General features: G+C 43.4%; 1 protein-coding gene across 11 annotated transcripts in view; it reads right to left on the bottom strand.

Moving 5' to 3' along the window:
* Positions 1 to 2,078: 2,078 nt before the first annotated feature.
* LOC114296333 (protein kinase and PP2C-like domain-containing protein) overlaps positions 2,079 to 26,083 on the bottom strand; it is a 48,978-nt gene continuing 24,973 nt past the window's right edge. For 5 of the 11 annotated variants that reach the window (XM_082920817.1, XM_082920818.1, XM_082920812.1 and 2 more), the window contains 8 exons: positions 10,047 to 10,164; positions 8,793 to 8,959; positions 5,318 to 5,385; positions 4,971 to 5,182; positions 4,432 to 4,483; positions 2,820 to 3,366; positions 2,387 to 2,456; positions 2,079 to 2,278 (listed from right to left, as the gene is read on the bottom strand). In XM_082920817.1, the coding sequence (XP_082776943.1) occupies positions 2,086 to 2,278; positions 2,387 to 2,456; positions 2,820 to 3,366; positions 4,432 to 4,483; positions 4,971 to 5,182; positions 5,318 to 5,385; positions 8,793 to 8,959; positions 10,047 to 10,114 (1,377 nt within the window). In that variant the 5' untranslated portion in view covers positions 10,115 to 10,164 and the 3' untranslated portion in view covers positions 2,079 to 2,085. The remainder of the gene's footprint in view (positions 2,279 to 2,386; positions 2,457 to 2,819; positions 3,367 to 4,431; positions 4,484 to 4,970; positions 5,183 to 5,317; positions 5,386 to 8,792; positions 8,960 to 10,046; positions 10,165 to 26,083) is intronic. The other 6 variants (XM_082920820.1, XM_082920821.1, XM_082920822.1 and 3 more) reach the window with 4 other exon arrangements.

The raw sequence follows: 26,083 nt of genomic DNA, 5'->3' as shown, positions 1-26,083 counted from the left end.
AGCCTTATTATATATACATACATTGTATATATATACACAACCGGCAACTCTACATGGCCAGAAATGCCAAGCCATAACCAGAAACTCTCATGGCTAATACCAACTAGAGAACCCTTATTAGCCAAGCCATTATGATTTGATAAAAAAGTTTCACAGCAAAAGAATTGAGGGTTTTGATTAGGTGGGGGGATTTTAGTGGACATATGTTGAATTAATATAGGGCTTTTAGTGTTGAGGGGTTTCAATGTGTATTGGGGTGTTTGATCAGTGGGAGGGAGGCTGTGGGCAAGGGGTTTCGGCTTGGTGGGAATCGAAAGGGGAGGTGGTGAGTGGTGGGGGAAATAAGGTGGTGGTGCAGAGATGGGAGGAGGGAGGAACAATGAAGGAGATGCCATTGGTTAAAGAAAGAAAAAAAAAGGAGTTGGTGTAGGCTGGAAGAGGAGTTGCATGTGGCGAGTGAGATGAAGAGAGGTGGGCCATTGTCTTCAACCACCGTTGTCGCCATTGCCATTGCCATTGCCATAAGCTGTTGTAGCCACTGCCAACCCCTCATCTCTCTCTCTCTCTCTCTCTTCAATGAGTTCAAAACCCCAAGCCCTTAAACAACACCCCTATATCCATTGCCACCCCCAAACTTCACTCCCTTTGTTGATCATTAGGTCCTGCAAAAATATGGGATTGTTGTGGTGATTCACAGTGGCTGACTTTACTCCCTTTGTCAAATGAATTTGTTGTGTTTGTTAATCGGAATTGTGGAGACACTGTGGAATTAAGGGTTTGGGATTGAATTGATTTGATTAGAGTTTGGAAGAAATTAGGTAGTGGTTGAAGAAGATAATGGTAGTCTGGTAGCAATACAATTGAAGGGTAAAAGGGTAACTTAATAATTTCTGTTAACAGTGTTAATGACTTTTGCAATTCATATACTTCAAGGGGGGTAAGTGTTGCCTTTAAAACATTAAGGGGGCAACTCAAAAATAGGTCATAGTTGAGGGGGGTTTAATGTAATTTACCGTATTTTTTTATTGTACTGTTGTGAGCTGATTGTAAAGTGTAACGTATATACTTGAAAGTTGTACCTGTACTATTTCTTTTGTGTAATGTAATGGGATTTAAGTAGGGAGGAAAGAGAGTTCGGTGTGTGCTACTTTTATACACTAGGATTATAAACACACACACATATGAAGCAAGTCTTGTTATTGAAATTTAAATCATTTGCTTTGCTATTCGTTTCCATTTTTGTTGTTGAACCCTTGAAACATACATCAATCACCCTACTCTTTTGAATCAGTCCACATCTAATATGAACTTACAATAGAAGATCTCACTATTTTAACTTAATAATCTTAACTAGCCTTAAACCCTTAACCATCATGCCTTAGATTTCTAATATGAAATTGGGGTGTGACAACCTGCCACTGATTTGCCCCAAAAATCCTAACCTCAAGGAGCAACCACTCCTATTCACCAGTCTCTAGACCTCCAAAAGCCTATGCGCCCTCCGAGAGGTTGAGACTGCCCAAAAGACCTCTCTTCAGGAATTAAGAAGCTTCTTTTGAGCCAACAAAGGAACTTCAAATCCCCATCAGGGATCTTTGCAGAGATCTACCCTTTTTTGCGACCCACATCTTCTTGCGATCAACCCCGTCAACAACCACATCGAATGCTTTGAGCCCAACTTGCATAATGTTCCTCTTCATGGTGACAACTGATGAACCCTCCATACAACTACCAGCCGATGCAGGACACAAGGAGCCTCCTCGCTACGCTCAGAAGTTGGAGTAGGATTCGAGGACCAACTCCTTACCTTTTATATTTTCGCTCATGTTTTAGTGATCATAAGTATTTTTGATAATCATAATGCTCAAGATATCCCTAGATATGGGTTGTAGTGGTGGTTCATGTGTCTTAATACTTGGTGCAAAAAGAATTTGACGAAACAAATAAGTTTATATTATATACTTCCTCACAATAGACAACCATATTAGAAGACAATAGTCTACACATTTTTCTAGAATATCGTTAAGCAAAGGATAAGAAGAAAACCTGGAGAGGTCCATGTTTTATTCTAATAGAATGTTTCAACTACACAGTCATTGCCCTGCAATCGCCAGCATTATCAACAAAAAGCTTGTTTCTGACTACAAGAGCCACAATGGCTGTGCAACCAGGATGCCAGTCTTTCTGAATAACTCCCTTAGATTTACGATGGGAATCCAATTCATTCCTGAATGCAACATCTGTCTTGACAAATGCTTCTAGTAATGCATCGGACGGACTGCATTGTTATCAAATACAAAATAAAAATATGTACTTCTTATTAAATACATTCATATATAGATTATAGAATGTAAAGAGCCCACGAGAATAATAGAATGGAAGAAACCTTTTTATGGAACCAAGACTTTGCAAAAATCCTGGTAGAGCTCGAGCAGAAAACTCAGCAGCTGCTGCACCTGCATTTGATCTTGCCATTTTTATTGTAATCTAGAGCAACTAATGCACGACACATAGGCTATGTTTGGAAACAACCAAAAAGAATTATAAAAAAAAAAGGAATTCTTCAAGAATTTAAACATTAATTTCTTAAAACTAATTTCCAAATAATTCCATTTTGTAATAGTTGGGCTTTGTAATGCTCATTATGTCATTCTGGTTTCATTAAGAAACACTTCAAGTGATGCCCAAGCAATTGTTTATTAATTAATATTGTGATCACCCACATGAGCTTTAGTTCTCATTAAAATCCACTGTTGCTTGAGTTTGGTACCAAATACACCAATAGGATGAAAATAAGTAGCTCTTAATTTATGACGCACCTCGATGACCATCAAAGATTCCAAACACATGGATATCCTTCTCACCGCACATATGGGGCATAAGAAAGTGAGTGTCCTCCATTGTCTCCCTTCTCCCACAAGTACCGAAGGATCCCCAAGACAACACTGGATGGTATGCTGAAGGATCAGTAAAAGGATCAGGCCAAATTCTGACACCAGAATCAGCTGCGAGACAAGATCTCTTTGACAGGTTTTCACCCTCAGTAAACCAGTTAATACCTTTTTGATAAGCAAGAAGGCTCGGGATGCCCTCATCACCAAGAGGGATAGAGGGGTCAACAAGTGCCTTTTCCTTTTCGTCTTCCTCTACTCTCTTTCTGCATTCCAAGATGGGATCAAGTTCCAGAATAATATCATCAAAAGAAGGCCTATTTTGGGGATTTGCATCCCAACATCTCTGTATCAAGGACGGGAAACCTGTTGGTGCAGACGAGCTGTGACCAGCAAGAGCAGGTCGCAATCCTTCAGACACCACGGCTGCTGTAAGTTGCTGTTCAGTACAGTTCATTTCCAGCACAGCGTGGGCCTGCAAGCAGATCACATGATGCACAACCATGTTAAAAAGCATAGTTGACAGGTCAAATGATTAGGGGGCATTCAGTCAGATTAAGATGTAAGATATTATCTGTGAAGAATTGGACGTCCAGAACTTAACTTCAACAGAAACCTTTTTTTTTTAATACAATTTTTAGAATATGAAAATTATATGGGAAACCTGAACCCTGATAAGCAGTTATATGCATGAACATATGTGTGCTCATAAACTGAATGACAAGAAAAATGAGGAATGGTATGAGAAGTAATCTAGAAAGCAGGAAGAGAAATCCCACTAGATGTTAAATGAGATTGAACAACACAGAGTGGCTGAAAATGAGAGAGCTTAGCGTGGTGGTCAAACTACATGACCTTCAACACAGAGTGGCAGGAAATATACCCCAAGTCCCAGAAAATGAGTTCATGCCACGCTTGCCTGAAACTGCTGTGGTTAAACTGCAGGATTCAAGTGTTCCACTTGTCTTAATCACCATGGTGGTCAAACTACATGTCCTTCAACTCTGCGATAGTAACACTGTGCCATTCGTCCAATAGCCAAGTCAAAGAGGCAGGACTTATATATGCTGAAGTATTCAACATAGCACCTCGGAAGATTTTGTGGTTTGGTGGCTAGAGACTAAAGTGTTGATCACTACGACACCCCCGTGAGTGCCACTTAAGCCAGCCTTACTGAGAGAGAGAGATACCACACCATTGGACCTTTTGTGTGGATGCTCAGGGATCAAGGCAAATCCTAAGGGATTGATACACAGCCACATGTTGTGGCATATCCTAATGGAATACAGAAATATCTAGGAAATTTGTTATGGGTCTTGTGACCCCCCTCTTATAAATAGGAGTTAGCACCCCTTACATCACCAGCACTTTCGGGGCACGTAACATCAACATCAAGGAGGTGCCAAACTCCTTAGACATTTACTTCATCTATGCTATTACTGGCCCACACACATTTCTACACCTCCACTCGCAAGAGTGATAATTTAACAGCCATATAGCCATGTAAACAGTGAGTTATAGTAAAAGGAAAAAGTCAAACCTGCACTTCTGCACGAAGATCAGTATATGGGACAACACCAGTAAGCAGTTCACTGCAACACATCGAAATCAAATTTCATGTTTATATGAAATTATATAAAATAAATTCTTCTACATGTCATTGCAAATGATAATGATCTATCAAATCCCAAGTTCTACGACAAGTTAGGACTGTAAGAGAAATAAGCTGCCTAGATAACAAAGCAAAAGACTCGGTCTATACATACTATCTAGCATTGAAATGTTATCCCCGAATCTAACAATATAAAGTACATGCATACCCTTCTTGTTATTACATTGCCACGAAATTTGTTAGATAAAGTGAATTAAGGCATTCATGAATGATCAAGATGACCAATCATTCTATTTGCTTTTCGACAAGTACGACATGAAAATAGTCAGCCCAAGAAAATAGTGTTTAATCCATTATTAGACACTCTAAGAAGTATGGACATGGACAAGAGACACGATAGAGATATGACATGGACACGCTAGCACAACAAATTTCAAAAAATGCAAGATGCAACACGTGAAGGACACCTGCAACTATATACATCTAACTTTTCATTATGTATCTCCTTTCTCAATATTTCAGGCGCCATATAAATGAGTGTGCCGACCATATTCTTTTTATGGAAACCACCAGTTGGCTTTCCAAATGACCTCCAGTTCTCCATAGAAACTCGTTTAAGATCTTTCTTGTATTCTGCTAAACCAAAGTCTGCCAGATGTGGACGAAGGTTTTCATCAAGCTGCCAAAAAAAAAAAAACAGAGGCACCAGCAGCATATTATTCAACCACTTCAATAGGAAACACAAAATCTTACCCACAAAAAGATCAGAAACAAAACAAAACAAAACAAATCAGAAAATGATGATGGCCTTTACAAGAATATTTGCTAGTTTTACATCCCTGTGTACAATCCCAAGTTTATGTAGATGTTGCAGAGCTTTAGCTGTAAAATAGGAAACATGATCATTATAACTTTAGTATAAACCTTATCATACGTTCATAAAACAGAGAATCAAAACAAAGGGACAGACATACAGCAATAAGCTTATCCAATGCCAGTAATCAGCAATCAATCTTTTCCTATGGGACCACATTACATCAAACCCCTCTTGTCGGAGAAAACCCATCTCGAGTTTGAAGAGATGTTTACGTTTCAAAAAATTGCTCCAAAGTTTCTCCTTCCTATGAACTCGGATTTAGCTTAGTTTGGTACTTTGGTTAGAAAAAATTTCAAGTGATATAACTCAAATGGAGAACTTTACTACATTCAGCCCAAACTCCCAAACAAGTAAACTGGTTTCTCACAGGAATTCCATCAAAACACATATGTGGTACCAAGCAAAGAGTAAACAAATTAAGTAATTGGACACGAATGAAATCCTCATCATCATCATCATCAGCAGCAGCAGCAGCAGTAGAGAAGAAAGAGAGAAGGCAACATCAGTGACAGAGGAAAGATCCAACAACAGTTACGGAGAAGAGAAAACAACAGCTACAACAGAGAACAGACAGATCAGCAGTAGCAGGAGTAGTAGCAGACGCGGGGAAGTAGATAATAGATTCAAAGAAGAAGCAGAGAATAGAAGCAACATCAGTGAAGAAGAAGAAAGAGAAAGCAACAGGGGAGAGGAAGAAGAAACCAGCTGGGAAGATGAAGAAGAAGCGAAGCTAAGCTATGCAGAGAAGGAGAAAGAACCAGGGAAGATGTAGAAAAGAGAAGAATATGCAGAGAAGAGAGAGACAAAGGAAGCAGAAGATGTTGAGAGAAAGAAACAGAGAAGAAGCAGCGAGAGCTGAAACCAAAACAAATTTGGAATTTCTAAATTAATGAGACGAGTAATCTGAAGAGGTTCAGTAGTTACCATTAAATCCATAAAGTAATTCCAAGAATTTTCAGCTGAAACTTAAAGAGGTATCTAATTAGGACGTCTACCTAAGATGCTGAGTAGCAATACCAAATTTTAAAATTGGCGAGGTTTTTTTCCTTTTGGATGATGAAGAACCTCTCCAAGACAGGGTCTAGATGCCAGCAAGAGCTGAACCCAAAACATCTGAGTTTATATCTCACTCCTTTGACTACTAGGCTATCCATGCAGGTTAAATTGGTGAGATGTTGGAAATAATTTAGAAAAATTAATAGTATTTGCATTATTTATTCATGAATGTTTTAAAAATTGAAATCATATTCCACGTTAGCTATTCCCATGTTTTACAGAAATTCAAGGATATTTATCAAAATTTTTGAAGAGCATTATGTCCATCGTGACATAAATACTTCATTATCATCACTCATATGTTTAGACATTCTTATAAATCTTGTGCAACATGCTAAAACTTACCAACAAGTTAATCTCTTTATTTTATTTTGGTCAATGGTCAATAACCTAATCTAAGTTTGGGTTCCCTTCTCTAGATGCATCAGGAATAATCTATTCAAAATTGACAAAAAACACTACTAATTCCTATATGTTGAAAAAAACAATACTTAAGAACACAACATGGTAGTAGATTGCACATCCTTAATCATTGACAACGTATGTTTTATGGAATGTGTGTAAAATCTAAGCCAATGCTATCAAAAGCGTGCTTAGGCACGCACCTAGGCACAAAGTGTAGTAAGGTGCACTTGAGGGCCAGGGTAGGGTAAACTATAGCGGTAGGTAGGTCAAAATTGTCAGGTTTATAGTAAAGTAAAGTATAAAATTGTATCACTAAATTAATTAAGTTTAAAAGCAAGAATTCACACTCAAAACCCGATCCATTGCCATCCTTGAGGTGAGATGACATTAACGAAGCGCATCCGAGGCATGCGCCTATTTCAATTGCTCCTAATTTGTTAAAGACATGATATCAACCCTTCAATCAAATGAAGTCCATTGTAATTTCATTTGTTCCTATAAAAGCCTCCCGAATAAATAGAAAACTCCAACCTTAATCAACAAAATAAAGTTACATACCAAAGCATTTACATTTTGACTTTCATATCATATTTTTAAATTTTTTTATTACCTTTTTTCCCTCTAGACGGTGACAATCGTCAAATAGTAATTTACAGCCTTAAGTGTTTATCTATGAAGCATGGGTGCGGGTATGGGTACGATACGGGTACACCGATACGGAAAATTCTTTAAAAAGTAGGGTACTAGTATGGCTGGGTACATCAATTTTTTTTAATTTTTTTAAAAATTTATAGCCAAACATCCAACATACAAATCAAAATTTCAATATCAAAACTAAAAAGAGAATAACTTGTCTAAAAAGTTATACAATTATTTTTTTTTCTTTTTTGATTGTCTAAAACAGGATACAAAAGAGACCAAAACCATGACTCATAGGTAAAGAGTGTTGGAAATAAATTACTTGATATTTTCAAAATTGAAAGAATAATAATAAAGGCTGCAATAAATTCTAGCATCTGAGGGGGAAAAAAAAAAAATTCATTTTGCCGTACTGGTGTCGTACCCATGCCGTACCCACAATGTACCCATGACGTACCCAAATGTATTTGCCGTACACGGCATGTATTCGGCGTACCCGGTACGTGTACTGCCGTACCGGTACTCGTACCCGCACCCGGTAAGTACCCAGTACTCGTACGACACCATTTTTGGAGTATCGTACTTCATAGGTGTTTATTGTTTAATGGCTTAATTTTTATAATTGTTATTATTATTTTTTTTGATAAATATTATTATTATCATTATTATTATTATTATTATTGCTAGGGGTTGTTGGAGTTTTGCTCCTGACACAAATCTATGATTTAAGTTACAATTTTACTCCTTCAATTGCATCTAAACAAAAACTAGGGCTAAAATTTTTGTTTTCGTCCAGAATTGAAAAGATGCTTTGAAAACAATTTAGGTTCAATAGAAGGCTCTGTTTAAAGGATTTAGTACATTTCTTTATTTATTATTTTTCCAAAAAAGACTAAATGTCCAAGAATTTCGAAAATTTATCATTTGTAATAATTGTAGCAAGAAAAAAGAGACTTCAAGCAAGAAAAACACCAATGGAAAGATTCACTATATAACTTTACAGTAGTTAGAAACCTAAACTTGAAATCTACACCACATCACTAACATGTCATCAATGTGAACTAAGCACCTATAAGAATCATCTCAAGTATTTCATATTACCTAAACAAATCATAACAGGTAATAAAACACTATGAGTCTATGAGTGTCATGTTCAGCCTAATCTATACTACTTATTTACCCTTAATAAGAGGAATTTTGCACATAATATCACAAAGAAAATACAAAGAATTTCAATGACGAGTAAGGAATTAAGGTTTACTTCACAAAATTAAAACAAACTCAAATGAAGCCAAGATCATCAAAGACATACCTAACTGGACTGAGATGGTGAGCACTTGATCAAAAGTTGGATTCCACTCTTCCACGTGTAGTTTCTCTGCCAAATTTAGGGACTCGTAGAATTTGAAGAAAAACATGTAATTTGGAGGCTTTGCATGTGCTGCAACCAATGTGGCGATTCCTGGATGATCTAACTTGCTTCATCATCACATCATATAACCAAATTGTCAAAAAAGAATCCCGCATATCACATGTAGACATTCAAATAAACAAACCAAATACACATACATAAACATCTACACACATAAATTCATATATAAGCGCATATTTTATACTATTATTAGAAGGAAACACCTTAATTGATGTCCCTGACAGATTTTTAGTATGCCTGAATTACCCCGTGCTCAAACATCTTTGGATTCTATTTTGATTTGCACAGAATGATAAAATGGTAAAACTACCTAAAACCACCTCAACATCCTTTTCTAGAACCAATATCCCTCTCCTCCCCAAAATGCATCATGGCCAGCCCCAACCTTGAGGCAAGACCACCAAGGGCCTCCAAATTTTAACAAAATTTAGGGGCCCCTAATTAATTTTAACTCTTATAGCATTAGTAGGCTCAAAAATAAGGATTCAGTACAACTAATCTAAGTTCACAATCTAAACTAAAGGGTCCTTACAGATTATTATGCAAGCTTAATTAGTAATTTTGCATTAAAAAATGTGAGAAAAGTAATATTTAACTGATACACTGTTGTAGTTGGTTCAATTTTTATTTGGTATTATTTAACTGATACCTTTTTGTAAACTGAATTTGGTCAAATTATAAAACTAACAAGACAATATTCTTATCATTTTGAGCTCTTGTAATGATTTTTCTTCGTGTCTTAATTTGTGTAAGTAAATTTTAGTAATTATATCTGCAAGCTAAATTTGTGTGGGTAATAGCAAATTTAAATATATATATATATATATAAAATGTAAATACTTACTATTTTACATGCAATTTTTTTAATGATTATATATAAAAGGCTCCAATTTCAAGAGTCCTCTTAGGGCTCCAACAACTCAGGGTAGGCCTTGATCATCGCACTATAGTTGGTTACTTACATAGTGAGACACACACACACATGTATATACACACAAAAAGGGGTTTTGCTAATTTGGAATTCACGTAAGGCAGAGATAGAAAATGAGAAAAGGTGGAGAATATTTGTGTGCTAAATAGGACAAAATGAGCTACTGTATATATGGAGAGAGAGAGAGAGAGAGTAGAAATGACCATCGCATTTGCAATTCCTTGTGGAATTTATCAATGTGATCAGAGGTAGACAAAATGGGGATTTTCATAGCAACCTTGTTTCCATCCAAAACAGCTTCATAAACCACACTTTCTGCTCCTGAAACAGAATGAATACACACCAATTCAGTTTCACATTCACAACAACAAAGCCAATGTGAGAGCAAAGTCAAAGAGGGGTACAAATTAAGGGCCACAAATTAAGCTTTCTCTTTGAATTGCAATTGAGAAACAAAAAAACAAATACACACATATATATATTGATTGATACCTCGAGCAATTGGGTTTAAGAGAGAGTAGGAAGAAGGTGGGAGATGTAGAGGAATTGAGTCGCTCCGGCAGCAACCCCGAATGCATGTGTTTGGCTCCACAATCTCCACCCCCATATCTCTCTCTCTCTCTCTCTCTCTCTCTCTCTCTCGCCTCTCACCCATGTATATATTTATATGTTTATGTATATGTAGAAGAGGGTGGAAAAACGAAGCTTCGGGTTGGGGCTGGGATGGAGAGGATGAAGACAGATTATTTTGGTAGGTCGGTTAAAAAGTTGAATTTTTATTTTATTTTATTAAAATTGTACGAGCACGAAATAATCTGTCTCGTATAATTCTGTTGATTAAGTTTACACTCCTTCAAACGTCCTCGTCTTATCACCTGAAAATACAAACGTGAGTTAGCTGGTGGGTGTGTGTCGGAAACCCTTTCGATGCCTAAGTCAGCAAATAGACTATAGACACAAAAGCTCTGTGTATTTGAGAATAAGAATTGTGATACCTGTACGTAGGTCCTATCATGAGCTTTTATAGATTCCACCTGGCACAATCTTAGTAGGACTCCAGCTCTCCTTATAAGAGTCCTCCTAATAATCACACTCCCAAGGATAATCCCTATCCTCATAACATCCTACTCACTACCAACCAAGTGAGACGGCTCTAACCTCCTGCCTTAGCTCGGTAGTACACTCAATCGAGCTAGCCTGCCCCTGCTCTACATTGGATAGAACCAAGATGGTATTCGACTGAGATAACCTTCAGTCCAGTATGCTACAAATATACCCCAGTCCGAGTTGCTGTTTACATCTAGCCAATCTGCTCCAGTCCTTGGACTGATATCTGTACACCACAAGACCGAGCTATAAAAGCTCTTAGCTCGGCCGCAAGGGCGCCCTTACGAATTGTGGAGTCTACTTAGCTAGGCCCAATACTTAAATCAAATGGACCTAGCTCGGCCCGGTTTATGCATATAAATTATCCTCTCAATTGGCCCTTAGTTCCATCTGTGAAGCATGACTAGGATTATTACCTTCAAACCGTGCTAAGATATTAGCCAAAGGGAAGTACTTCGGCTAGCCGAGCTACAAAACCCACTCGGTTTTCCCGTCTTTGACGTAGTACAACCCGCTTTTTCCACGCTGCAGACACCACGCCCTTACTTGAAAATAGTGCATCGGGGGGGCCAAAATCGGGTGACAGCCAAGAGAAGGTCCGGGGAACACCTCAAAACACCTAGGGAGGGACCAACGTGAGTTGTGAAAACTTACGGAACTCGCACAGCACTCCCGGTTTGGAAACTAAGTCAAAAAATACACTTCCTAAATACTTAAGTTTGAAAATAGGCCATCGGGGGCCAAAAAAATCTGTAACAGTCCCGAGAAGGCCCGTGGAACACCTTCAACACCTCGGGAGAAACCAATGTAAGTTGTGGAAACTAGCGCGGGACTTCCGGTTTGAAAACTAGGTCGGAAAATGTACTTTTTTCACACTGAATCTTGAAAACAGGCCTCGGCGGGCCAGAATCGTGTAACAATCACGAGAAGGCCCGGGGAACACCCCGAACATCTCAGGAGGGACCAATTTGAGCCGTGAAAACATAACGAATAGGCACGGGGACTGCCGAATTGAAAACTAGGTTGGAGAACACACTTTTCTAACACTTAAGCTTGGAAGTAGGCCATCGGGGTGACAAAATCATGTAACAGTCGCAACAAGGGACGGGAACACCTCAAACACCTCGGGAGTGACAGACGCAAGTTGTGAAAGCTTACGGAACTAACACGGGGACTCCCGGTTTGAAAACTAAGTTGGAAAGTGCCACTTTTTCCACGCTTAGGCTTGGAAATAGGACACCGGAGGGAAGGGCCGAAACCGTGTCACAGTCGCGAGAAGGACCGGGAAATGCACCAAACACCTCCGGAGGGTCCAAGAGGTAAGTTACGGAAACTTACGGAACTAGCACGGGACTCTCGGCTTGAGAACTAAAACAAAAAATGCACTTTTTTCACACTTAAGCTCGAAAATAAGCCGTCGGGGGCCAAAATCGTGTAAAAGTCACGAGAAGACCCGGGGAACACATCAAACACCCCGGGAGGGACCGATGTAAGTTGTGAAAACTTACGGAACTAGCACGGGACTCCCGGATTGGAAACTAAGTCCGAAACGGCACTTCTCTCGCACCTAAGCTTGAAAATAGTGCATCGGGGGGGCCAAAATCGGGTGACAGCCAAGAGAAGGTCCGGGGAACACCTCAAAACACCTAGGGTGGGACCAACGTGAGTTGTGGAAACTTACGGAACTCGCATGGGACTCCCGGTTTGGAAACTAAGTCAAAAAATGCACTTCCTAAACACTTAAGTTTGAAAATAGGGTATCGGGGGCCAAAAAAATCCTGTAACAGTCCCGAGAAGGCCCATGGAACACCTCCAACACCTCGGGAGAAACCAATGTAAGTTGTGGAAACTAGCGCGGGACTTCCGGTTTGAAAACTAGGTCGAAAAATGTACTTTTTTCACACTGAAGCTTGAAAACAGGCCTCGGCGGGCCGGAATCGTGTAAAAATCACGAGAAGGCCCGGGGAACACCCCGAACATCTCAGGAGGGACCAATTTGAGCCGTGAAAACATAACGAACAGGCACGGGGACTGCCGATTTGAAAACTAGGTTGGAGAACACACTTTTTTAACACCTAAGCTTGGAAGTAGGCCATCGGGGTGACAAAATCATGTAACAGTCGCAACAAGGGACGGGAACACCTCAAACCCCTCGGGAGTGACAGACGCAAGTTGTGAAAGCTTACGGAACTAACACGGGGACTCCCGGTTTGAAAACTAAGTTGGAAAGTGCCACTTTTTCCACGCTTAGGCTTGGAAATAGGACACCGGGGGGAAGGGCTGAAACCGTGTCACAGTCGCGAGAAGGACCGGGAAATGCACCACCTCGGGAGGATCCAAGAGGTAAGTTGCGGAGACTTACGGAACTAGCACGGGACTCTCGGCTTGAGAACTAAAACAAAAAATGCACTTTTTTCACACTAAAGCTCGAAAATAAGCCGTCGGGGGCCAAAATCGTGTAAAAGTCACGAGAAGACCCGGGGAACACGTCAAACACCCCGGGAGGGACCGATGTAAGTTGTGAAAACTTACGGAACTAGCACGGGACTCCCGGTTTGGAAACTAAGTCCGAAACGGCACTTCTCTCGCACCTAAGTTTGAAAATAGTCCATCGGGGGGGCCAAAATCGGGTGACAGCCAAGAGAAGGTCCGGGGAACATCTCAAAACACCTAGGGAGGGACAAACGTGAGTTGTGTAAACTAACGAAACTCGCACGGGACTCCCGGTTTGGGAACTAAGTCAAAAAATGCACTTCCTAAACACTTAAGTTTGAAAGTAGGCCATCGGGGGCCAAAAAAATCCTGTAACAGTCCCGAGAAGGCCCGTGGAACACCTCCAACACCTCGGGAGAAACCAATGTAAGTTGTGAAAACTAGCGCGCGACTTCCGGTTTGAAAACTAGGTCGGAAAATATACTTTTTTCACACTGAAGCTTGAAAACAGGCCTTGGCGGGCCGGAATCGTGTAACAATCACGAGAAGGCCCGGGGAACACCCCGAACATCTCAGGAGGGACCAATTTGAGCCATGAAAACATAACGAACAGGCACAGGGACTCCCGATTTGAAAACTAGGTCGGAAAACACACTTTTCTAACACTTAAACTTGGAAGTAGGCTATCGGGGGGACAGAATCATGTAACAGTCGCAACAAGGGCCGGGAACACCTCAAACACCTCGGGAGTGACAGACGCGAGTCGTGAAAGCTTACGGAACTAGCACGAGGACTCCCGGTTTGAAAACTAAGTTGGAAAGAGACACTTTTTCCACGCTTAGGCTTGGAAATAGGACACCGAGGAGGAGGCCAAAAACGTGTCACAGTCGCAAGAAGGACCGAGAAATGCCCCAAACACCTTGGGAGGGTCCAAGAGGTAAGTTGTGGAGACTTACGGAACTAGCACGGGACTCTCGACTTGAGAACTAAATCAAAAAATACACTTTCTTCACACTTAAGCTCGAAAATAAGCCGTTGGGGGCCAAAATCGTGTAACAGTCACGAGAAGGCCCAGGGAACACGTCAAACACCCCGGGAGGGACCGATGTAAGTTGTGAAAACTTTTGGCGCACAGGACACCCGGTTAGGAAACTAAGTCCGAAAGGGCACTTTTCTCGCACCTAAGCTTGGAAATAGTGCATCGTGGGGGGGCCAAAATCGGGTGACAGCCAAGAGAAGGTCCGGGGAACACCTCAAAACACCTAGGGAGGGACAAACGTGAGTTGTGGAAACTAACGAAACTCGAAAGGGACTCCCGGTTTGGAAACTAAGTCAAAAAATGCATTTCCTAAACACTTAAGTTTGAAAATAGGCCATCGGGGGCCAAAAAAATCCTGTAACAGTCCCGAGAAGGCCCGTGGAACACCTCCAACACCTCGGGAGAAACCAATGTAAGTTGTGGAAACTAGCGCGAGACTTCAGGTTTGAAAACTAGGTCGGAAAATGTACTTTTTTCACACTGAAGCTTGAAAACAGGCCTCGGCGGGCCGAAATCGTGTAACAATCACGAGAAGGCCCGGGGAACTCCCCGAACATCTCAGGAGGGACCAATTTGAGCCGTGAAAACATAACGAACAGGCACGGGGACTCCCGATTTGAAAACTAGGTCGGAAAACACACTTTTCTAACACTTAAGCTTGGAAGTAGGCCATCGGGGGCCTAAAATCATGTAGCAGTCGCAACAAGGGCCGGGAGCGCCTAAAACACCTCGGGAGTGACAGACGCGAGTTGTGAAAGCTTACGGAACTAGCACGGGGACTCCCGGTTTGAAAACTAAGTTGGAAAGAGACAGTTTTTCCACGCTTAGACTTGGGAATAGGACACCGGGGGGAGTCCAAAAACGTGTGACAGTCGCGAGAAGGACCGAGAAATGCCCAAAACACCTCGGGAGGGTCCAAGAGGTAAGCTGCGGAGACTTACGGAACTAGCACGGGACTCTCGGCTTGAGAACTAAATCAAAAAATGCACTTTTTTCACACTTAAGCTCGAAAATAAGCCGTCGGGGGCCAAAATCGTGTAACACTCACGAGAAGGCCCAGGGAACACGTCAAACACCCCAGGAGGGACCGATGCAAGTTGTGAAAACTTACGGAACTAGCACGGGACTCCCGGTTTGGAAACTAACTCCGAAACGGCATTTTTCTCGCACCTAAGCTTGAAAATAGTGTATCGGGGGGGCCAAAATCGGGTGACAGCCAAGAGAAGGTCCGGGGAACACCTCAAAACACTTAGGGAGGGACAAACGCAAGTTGTGGAAACTAACGAAACTCGCATGGGACTCCCGGTTGGAAACATAGTCAAAAAATGCACTTCCTAAACACTTAAGTTTGAAAATAGGCCATCGGGCGCCAAAAAAATCCTGTACCAGTCCCGAGAAGGTCCGTGGAACACCTCTAACACCTCGAGAGAAACCAATGTAAGTTGTGGAAACTAGCGCGGGACTTCCGGTTTGAAAACTAGGTCGGAAAATGTACTTTTTTCACACCAAAGCTTGAAAACAGGCCTTGGCGGGCCGGAATCGTGTAACAATCACGAAAAGGCCCGGGGAACACACCGAAAATCTCAGGAGGGACCAATTTGGGCCGTGAAAACATAACGAACAGGCACGGGGACTCCCGATTTGAAAACTAGGTCGGAAATCACACTTTTCTAACACTTAAGCTTGGAAGTAGGCCATCGGGGGGCCAAAATCATGTAACAGTCGCAACAAGGGCCGGGAACACCTCAAACACCTCGAGAGTGACAGACGCGACTTGTGAAAGCTGACGGAACTAGCACGGGGACTCTCGGTTTGAAAAATAAGTTGGAAAGAGACACTTTTTCCACGCTTAGGCTTGGAAATAGGACACCGGGGAGGAGGCCAAAAACGTGTCACAGTTGCAAGAAGGACCGAGAAATGCCAAAAACACCTCGGGAGGGTCCAAGAGGTAAGCTGCGGAGACTTACGCAACTAGCACGGGACTCTCGGCTTGAGAACTAAATCAAAAAAAGCACTTTTTTCACACTTAAGCTCGAAAATAAGCCGTCGGGGGCCAAAATCGTGTAACAGTCACGAGAAGGCCCGGGGAACACGTCAAACACCCCGGGAGGGACCGATGTAAGTTGTGAAAACTTACGGAACTAGCACGGGACTCCCGTTTTGGAAACTAAGTCCGAAACGGCACTTTTCTCGCACCTAAGCTTGAAAATAGTCCATCGGGGGGGGCCAAAATCGGGTGACAGCCAAGAGAAGGTCCGGGGAACACCTCAAAAAACCTAGGGAGGGACCAACGTGAGTTGTGGAAACTTACGGAACTTGCATGGGACTCCCGCTTTGGAAACTATGTGAAAAAATGCACTTCCTAAACACTTAAGTTTGAAAATATGCCATCAAGGGCCAAAAAAATTCTGTAACAGTCCCGAGAAGGCCTGTGGAACACCTCCAACACTTCGAGAGAAAGCAATGTAAGTTGTGGAAACTAGCGCGAGACTTCCGGTTTGAAAACTAGCTCGAAAAAGGAAAATTTTCACACTGAAGCTTGAAAACAGGCCTCGGCGGGCCGGAATCGTGTAACAATCACGAGAAGGCCGGAGAACACACCGAACATCTCAGGAGGGACCAATTTGAGCCGTGAAAACATAACGAACAGGCACGAGGACTCCCGATTTGAAAACTAGGTCGGAAAACACACTTTTCTAAAACTTAAGCTTGGAAGTAGGCCATCGGGGGGCCAAAATCATGTAACAGTCGCAATAAGGGCCGGGAACACCTCAAACACCTCGGGAGTGACAGACGCGAGGTGTGAAAGCTTACGGAGCTAGCACGGGGACTCCGGGTTTGAAAACTAAGTTGGAAAGAGTCATTTTTTCCGCGCTTAGGACACCAGGGAGAGACCAAAAACGTGTCACAGCCGCGAGAAGGACCGAGAAATGCCCAAAACACCTCGGGAGGGTCCAATAGTTATGTTGCGGAGACATACGGAACTAGCACGGGAGCCTCGGCTTGAGAACTAAATCAAAAAATGCATTTTTTTCAAACTTAAGCTCGAAAATAAGCCGTCGGGGGCCAAAATCGTGTAACAGTCACGAGAAGGCCCGGGGAACACGTCAAACACCCTGGGAGGGGCCGATGTAAGTCGTGAAAACTTACGGAACTGGCACGGAACTCCCGGTTTGGAAACTACGTCCGAAATGGCACTTTTCTCGCACCTAAGCTTGAAAATAGTGCATCGGGGGGGCCAAAATCAGGTGACAGCCAAGAGAAGGTCCGGGGAACACCTCAAAACACCTAGGGAGGGACAAACGCAGGTTGTGGAAACTAACGAAACCCGCATGGGACTCCCGGTTTGGAAACATAGTCAAAAAATGCACTTCCTAAACACTTAAGTTTGAAAATAGGCCATCGGGGGCCAAAAAAATCCTGTAACAGTCCCGAGAAGACCCGTGGAACAACTCCAACACCTTGGGAGAAACCAATGTAAGTTGTGGAAACTAGTACGGGACTTCTGGTTTGAAAACTAGGTCGGAAAAGGTACTTTTTTCACACTGAAACATGAAAACAGGCCTTGGCGGACCGGAATCGTGTAACAATCACGAGAAAGCCCGGGAAACACCCCGAACATCTCAGGAGGGACCAATTTGAGCCGTGAAAACATAATGAACAGGCACGGGGACTCCCGATTTGAAAACTAGGTCGGAAAAAAAACTTTTCTAACACTTAAGCTTGGAAGTAGGCCATCGGGGGGCCAAAATCACGTAACAATCGCAACAAGGGCCGGGAACACCTCAAACACCTCGGGAGTGACAGACGCGAGTTGTGAAAGTTTACGGAACTAGCCCGGGGACTACCGGTTTAAAAACTAAGTTGGAAAGAGACACTTTTTCCACGCTTAGGCTTGGAAATAGGACATCGGGGAGGAGGCCAAAAACGTGTCACAGTCGCAAGAAGGACAGAGAAATGCCAAAAACACCTCGGGAGGGTCCAAGAGGTAAGTTGCGGAGGCTTACGGAACTAGCACAGGACTCTCGGCTTGAGAACTAAATCAAAAAATGCACTTTTTTCACACTTAAGCTCGAAAATAAGCCGTCGGGGGCCAAAATCGTGTAACAGTCACGAAAAGGCCCAGGGAACACGTCAAACACCCCGGGAGGGACCGATGTAAATTGTGAAAACTTACGAAAATAGCACGGGACTCCCGGTTTGGAAACTAAGCCCTAAATGGCACATTTCTCGCACCTAAGCTTGAAAATAGTTCATCGGGGGGGCCAAAATCAGGTGACTGCCAAGAGAAGGTCCGGGGAACACCTCAAAACACCTAGGGAGGGACAAACGTGAGTTGTGGAAACTAACGAAACTCGCACGGGACACCCGGTTTAGTGGAGTAGGTGAGGTGGTAGTGGTGGTAGGTTTATGGTAAATTCTAACAGCCCCCCGCAAACTCAAGGAGGATAGAAACTAACCAACTTGAGTTTGAAGAGATGAACAAAACAAGAAAATACATAAAAATAAAAAAGGATAGGAGACACTGAATGGTCGTGTCAGACCGTTGGTGAAGACACTGAAAGGTGGTGTCATAACCATGTAGAAGACAGTTTATGGGGTCATGTCGGACCGTTGTAGAAGACAGTTTACGGGGTCATGTCGGACCGATGTAGCAGGACAGTTTACGGGGTCATGTCGGACCGTTGTAGCAGACAGTTTACGGGGTCATGTCGGACCGTTGTAGCAGACACTGTTGTGACAGTTGTTGTGACAGTTTACAAAGTCTTGTCGGACCCTTGTAGAAACTAACCGGAATCAATGTCGGGACAGTTTACAGAGTCTTGTCGGACCCATGAAGGAGCTAACCGGAATCAATGTCGGGACAGTTTACAGAGTCTTGTCGGACTCTTGTAGAAATTAACCGGAAACAATGTCGGGACAGTTTACAGAGTCTTGTCGGACCCTTGTAGAAACTAACCGGAATCTATGTCGGGACAGTTTACAGAGTCTTGTCGGACCCTTAAAAAGTCGCACCCTCAAAAGGTGTGCCCAATTTTGTCAAAAGGCGTGCCATCAAAAGGCGTGCCCAATTCATCAAAAGGTGTGCCGGACATGATGGCGAGGCACGTGGGCGCCTTGGCTTGCGTGCCCGTTTGTCGGCTGGTGGTAAGAGGCGCGCGATGCGCGTGGCTGCCTCGGCTATAAGACAGAGGCTGAGGCTGAGGCAAAAAAACTGCGAGAGATATTCTAAGAGAGATTCTGTAACACTCTGTTTTCTGAGAGAGAATTCTGAGAGAGATACTGTGTAACACTCTGGTGCCTAGAAAATGGCTTCATCGTCTTCCCGCGGGCTACTCACCCTCTTTCCCGACCTCAACGAGTCAACGAGAGAGAGAACTGGTGCGGTGGCACTGGAAACTCAACCAAGCGCCCCGGAGTTTGCTCCGTTGAACTTTCCGATGCGGTCGGTGGAGCAAAGAATGGAAGTGCAGTCGGATGTGGAGGCCAATCAGTATACTCTGAAGGCATATGTGGAAAGCATGACGGCGGTCACAAACTTGTCGAACCGGCTGCAGAGTAGGACAAATGAGGTGCAGCATTTAAACTCCCAGCTGGCTCTGCTCCAACGCATGTATAAGGATGCGCGAGCAGAGATAAGTGTGCTGAAAGCAGAAAATAAGGAGCTGAAGCGGAAGGCCACTGTGATGTTCCGATTTGGAGGTCCGCCGTATGCTGCTGTGGAGGAGCAGGGAGTAGTGATCGTGCCCAGTGGAGTGGGAAACACGGAGGCAACACCGGCAAGGGCCGCCCAGGACGGAGGCAAGAAGAAAAGACCGGCGGCTGAGTAGAGAAGAAAAATCCCACTGTGGGTGTGGTAGTTTGTTTGTATTTTTTTTTTAAAATTTTTTTTTAAATTTTTTTTATTTTTTATTTTTTTTTATTTTTGTATTTTTTTTTTTTTTGTAAAATTGTGATCGGGGTTGATCCCTGAGATGAATAAAATATGGTTTGGTGTGCAAAGCTAGATGGTATGAATGGAATTGGAAAAAGAGTAAAAATAATGTAAAAGAAAACTAAAGAAAGAAATAATAAAAATATATTTGAAATCAAAAAAGAAAGATGGGGGAAAGAAGGAAAGTGGTGTGGAGAAAATAAATAAAAATAATAGAGTTTGAAATCAAACGGAGGAGAGAGGATGATGTTTGTTTGTTTGTTTGTTTTTTTTTTTTTTTTTTATTTTATAATAAAAAGAGATATATAGATATATATATAAAATAAAGAAAATGGGGAACAAGGAGTGCACCAATTAAGCTTTTAGAATAAAAAAAAATTTTGGGCGGTTGATGCAATGTGCTGATGGTGTTGGGTGGAAAATAGTTTAAAATGGAAAAGTATATATATAAGTAGAAGAAGAATAGTGAAGTGGGTGTAATAATAATAATAATAATAATAATAATAAAAGAAGAGAGAGTGGGGGACATGATGATGAGGATAAAAGGAATAAAACAAAAAAGTGGTTGTGATGTGGTTGATGTTTGTGCTCGGTGGAATAGGATAGTGGAGGTTAAGATATTATAATGGATTGGTATAGGGCAAGTGATTTTGCGGCACCCTTGACAGCTGTTCCACTGACATTTAGACTTGGAGCTAATGCCATCCTAAACTTCTCCCCAACATTAATAGGATACAGCTCCGTATTCACATCTAGCAGCAGCTGCATATCATAATCCTCACTCTGTGGATCGCTGCTGAACTGAAAGTGAAGGCTTTAAAAGAGCCAGCTGGGTCATGTATTTAAAAGTGAAGGCTTCAACTTCTGTTCATATTGCTGTTCGGAAAGAGCATACTGATCAGCAAGCTGCTTCAAATTACTTCTTAACCTCATAAAGGTGACTTCACTTCACAGAGAGAGTGACTTCAAAAAAAAAAAAAAAAAAAAAAAAAAAAAAAAAACAGATGTCAACATCGTCATCATGCTCATCGGGAACAAGACTGATTTGAAGCATCTCAGAGCGGTTGCTACAGAGGATGCCTAAGGTTTTGCTGAGAAAGAAGGCCTTTCCCTTTGACTTTCCGTGTGGGTTTGGCTCCTTTGGGCCTTACTCGGATCTGAGTTCGCCGGTGGAGTCTGTGATGAGCTCCACCGAGACAGATAGTGATGAGGAAGGTATGTGTAGAAAATAAGCTGAATAGGTTGAGGCCCGGCGGGCGGCCAAGGCGAGATTGCCGCCCGCCGGGGAAGCGAAACTATTAGGTTCTAAACCTGCTCTGATACCATGTAAAGATATATGTATTATTGATTGGTATTGATTGATAAATATTGTTTGATATCCTGTCTATTACAAATGGTTCCTTATATAGATGTAGGTGTAGTGGATGGTGGTAGTGGTGTAGTGGGTTAGGTTTAGTGGAGTAGGTGAAGAGTAGGTGAAGTGGAGGTGGTAGTGGTGTAGTGGGTTAGGTTTAGTGGAGTAGGTGAGGTGGTAGTGGTGGTAGGTTTATGGTAAATTCTAACACTTAGTCAAAAAATGCACTTCCTAAACACTTAAGTTTGAAAATAGGCAATCGGGGCCCAAAAAAATCCTACAACAGTCCCGAGAAGGCCCGTGGATCACCTCCAACACATCGAGAGAAAACAACGTAAGTTGTGAAAACTAGCGCGGGACTTCTGGTTTGAAAACTAGGTCGGAAAATGTACTTTTTTCACACTGAAGCTTGAAAACAGGCCTCGGCGGGCCGGAATCGTGTAACAATCACGAGAAGGCCCGGGGAACACCCCGAACATCTCAGGAGGGACCAATTTGAGCCGTGAAAACATAACGAACAGGCACGGGGACTCCCGATTTGAAAACTAGGTCGGAAAACACACTTTTCTAACACTTAAGCTTGGAAGTAGGCCATCGGGGGCCTAAAATCATGTAACAGTCGCAACAAGGGCCGGGAGCACCTCAAACACCTCGGGAGTGACAGACGCGAGTTGTGAAAGCTTACGGAACTAGCACGGGGACTCCCGGTTTGAAAACTAAGTTGGAAAGGGACAGTTTTTCCACGCTTAGGCTTGGAAATAGGACACCGGGGGAGGCCAAAAACGTGTCACAGTCGCGAGAAGGACCGAGAAATGCCCAAAACACCTCGAGAGGGTCTAAGAGGTAAGTTGCGGAGACTTACGGAACTAGCACGGGACTCTCGGCTTCTAAATCAAAAAATGCACTTTTTTCACACTTAAGCTCGAAAATAAGCCGTCGGGGGCCAAAATCGTGTAACAGTCACGAGAAGGCCCGAGGAACACGTCACACACCCCGGGAGGGACCGATGTAAGTTGTGAAAACTTACGGAACTAGCACGGGACTCCCGGTTTGGAAACTAACTCCGAAACGGCACTTTTCTCGCACCTAAGCTTGAAAATAGTGCATCGGGTGGGCCAAAATCGGGTGACAGCCAAGAGAAGGTCCGGGAAACAACTCAAAACACCTAGGGATGGACAAACGTGGGTTGTGGAAACTAACGAAACTCGCATGGGAGTCCCGGTTTGGAAACCTAGTCAAAAAATGCACTTCCTAAACACATAAGTTTGAAACTAGGCAATCGGGCGCCAAAAAAATCCTGTATCAGTCTCGAGAAGGCCCGTGGAACACCTCCAACACCTCGAGAGAAACCAAAGCAAGTTGTGGAAACTAGCGCGGGACTTCCGGTTTGAAAACTAGGTCGGAAAAGGTACTCTTTTCACACCGAAGCTCGAAAACAGGCCTCGGCGGGCTGGAATTGCGTAACAATCACGAGAAGGCCCGGGGAACACCCCGAACATCTCAGGAGGGACCAATTTGAGCCGTGAAAACATAACGAACAGGCACGGGGACTCCCGATTTGAAAACTACGTCGGAAAACACACTTTTCTAACAATTAAGCTTGGAAGTAGGCCATCGGGGGGCCAAAATCATGTAACAGTCGCAACAAGGGCCGGGAACACCTCAAACACCTCGGGAGTGACAGACGCAAGTTGTGAAAGCTTACGGAACTAACACGGGGGCTCCCGGTTTGAAAACTAAGTTGGAAAGAGACACTTTTTCCACGCTTAGGCTTGGAAATAGGACGCCGGGGAGGAGGCCAAAAACGTGTCACAGTCGCAAGAAGGACCGAGAAATGCCAAAAACACCTCGGGAGGGTCCAAGAGCTAAGTTGCGGAGGCTTACGGAACTAGCACGGGACTCTCGGCTCGAGAACTAAATCAAAAAATGCACTTTTTTCACACTTAAGCTCGAAAATAAGCCGTCGAGGGCCAAAATCGTGTAACAGTCACGAGAAGGCCTGGGGAACACGTCAAACACCCCGGGAGGGACCGATGTAAGTTGTGAAAACTTACGGAACTAGCACGGGACTCCCGGTTTGGAAACTAAGTCCTAAACGGCACATTTCTCGCACCTAAGCTTGAAAATAGTGCATCGGGTGGGCCAAAATCGGGTGACAGCCAAGAGAAGGTCCGGGGAACACCTCAAAACACCTAGGGAGGGACAAACGTGGGCTGTGGAAACTAACGAAACTCGCATGGGACTCCCGGTTTGGAAACTTGCTCAAAAAATGCACTTCCTAAACACTTAAGTTTGAAAATAGGCAATCGGGGGCCAAAAAAATCCTGTACCAGTTCCGAGAAGGCCCGTGGAACACCTCCAACACACCTCGAGAGAAACCAAAGTAAGTTGTGGAAACTAGCGCGGGGCTTCCGGTTTGAAAACTAGGTCGGAAAAGGTACTCTTTTCACACCGAAGCTTGAAAACAGGCCTCGGCGGGCTGGAATCGTGTAACAATCACGAGAAGGCCCGGGGAACACCCCGAACATCTGAGGAGGGACCAATTTGAGCCGTGAAAACATAACGAACAGGCACGGGGACTCCCGATTTGAAAATTAGGTCGGAAAACACACGTTTCCAACAATTAAGCTTGGAAGTAGGCCATCGGGGGCCAAAATCATGTAACAGTCGCAACAAGGGCCGGGAACACCTCAAACACCTCGAGAGTGACAGACGCGACTTGTGAAAGCTGACGGAACTAGCACGGGGACTCTCGGTTTGAAAAATAAGTTGGAAAGAGACTTTTTCCACGCTTAGGCTTGGAAACAGGACACGGGGGAGGAGGCCAAAAACGTGTCACAGTTGCAAGAAGGACCGAGAAATGCCAAAAACACCTCGGGAGGGTCCAAGAGGTAAGCTGCGGAGACTTACGGAACTAGCACGGGACTCTCGGCTTGAGAACTAAATCAAAAAATGCACTTTTTTCACACTTAAGCTCGAAAATAAGCCGTCGGGGGCCAAAATCGTGTAACAGTCACGAGAAGGACCGGGGAACACGTCAAACACCTCGGGAGGGACCGATGTAAGTTGTGAAAATTTACGGAACTAGCACGGGACTCCCGGTTTGGAAACTAAGTCCTAAACGGCACATTTCTCGCACTTAAGCTTGAAAATAGTGCATCGGGGGGGCCAAAATCGGGTGACAGCCAAGAGAAGGTCCGGGGAACACCTCAAAACACCTAGGGAGGGACAAACGTGAGTTGTGGAAACTAACGAAACTCGCACGGGACACCCGGTTTGGAAGCTAAGTCAAAAAATGCACTTCCTAAACACTTAAGTTTGAAAATAGGCCATCGGGGGCCAAAAAAATCCTGTAACCGTCCTGAGAAGGCCCGTGGAATACCTCCAACACCTCGAGAGAAACCAATGTAAGTTATGGAAACTAGCGCGGGACTTCCGGTTTAAAAACTAGGTCAGAAAATGTACTTTTTTCACACTGAGGCTTGAAAACAGGCCTCGGCGGGCCGGAATCGCGTAACAATCACGAGAAGGCCCGAGGAACACCCTGAACATCTCAGGAGGGACCAATTTAAGCCGTGAAAACATGACGAACAGGCACGGGGACTCCTGATTTGAAAACTACGTCGGAAAACACACTTTTCTAACAATTAAGCTTGGAAGTAGGCCATCGGGGGGCCAAAATCATATAACAGTCGCAACAAGGGCCGGGAACACCTCAAACACCTCGGGAGTGACAGACGCAAGTTGTGAAAGCTTACGGAACTAACACGGGGGCTCCCGGTTTGAAAACTAAGTTGGAAAGAGACACTTTTTCCACGCTTAGGCTTGGAAATAGGACGCCGGGGAGGAGGCCAAAAACGTGTCACAGTCGCAAGAAGGACCGAGAAATGCCAAAAACACCTCGGGAGGGTCCAAGAGCTAAGTTGCGGAGGCTTACGTAACTAGCACGGGACTCTCGGTTTGGAAACTAAGTCCTAAACGGCACACTTAAGCTCGAAAATAAGCCGTCGGGGGCCAAAATCGTGTAACAGTCACGAGAAGGCCCGGGGAACACGTCAAACACACCGGGAGGGACCGATGTAAGTTGTGAAAACTTACGGAACTAGCACGGGACTCCCGGTTTGGAAACTAAGTCCTAAACGGCACATTTCTCGCACCTAAGCTTGAAAATAGTGCATCGGGGGGGCCAAAATCGGGTGACAGCCAAGAGAAGGTCCGGGGAACACCTCAAAACACCTAGGGAGGGACAAACGTGAGTTGTGGAAACTAACGAAACTCGCACGGGACACCCGGTTTGGAAACTAAGTCAAAAAATGCACTTCCTAAACACTTAAGTTTGAAAATAGGCCATCGGGGCCCAAAAAAATTCCTG

Source organism: Camellia sinensis, chromosome 3 (assembly GCF_055761805.1).
Source record: "Camellia sinensis isolate YWXY chromosome 3, ASM5576180v1, whole genome shotgun sequence".
Lineage (NCBI taxonomy): Eukaryota > Viridiplantae > Streptophyta > Magnoliopsida > Ericales > Theaceae > Camellia > Camellia sinensis.
This window is presented reverse-complemented; position numbering and strand designations above follow the sequence as displayed.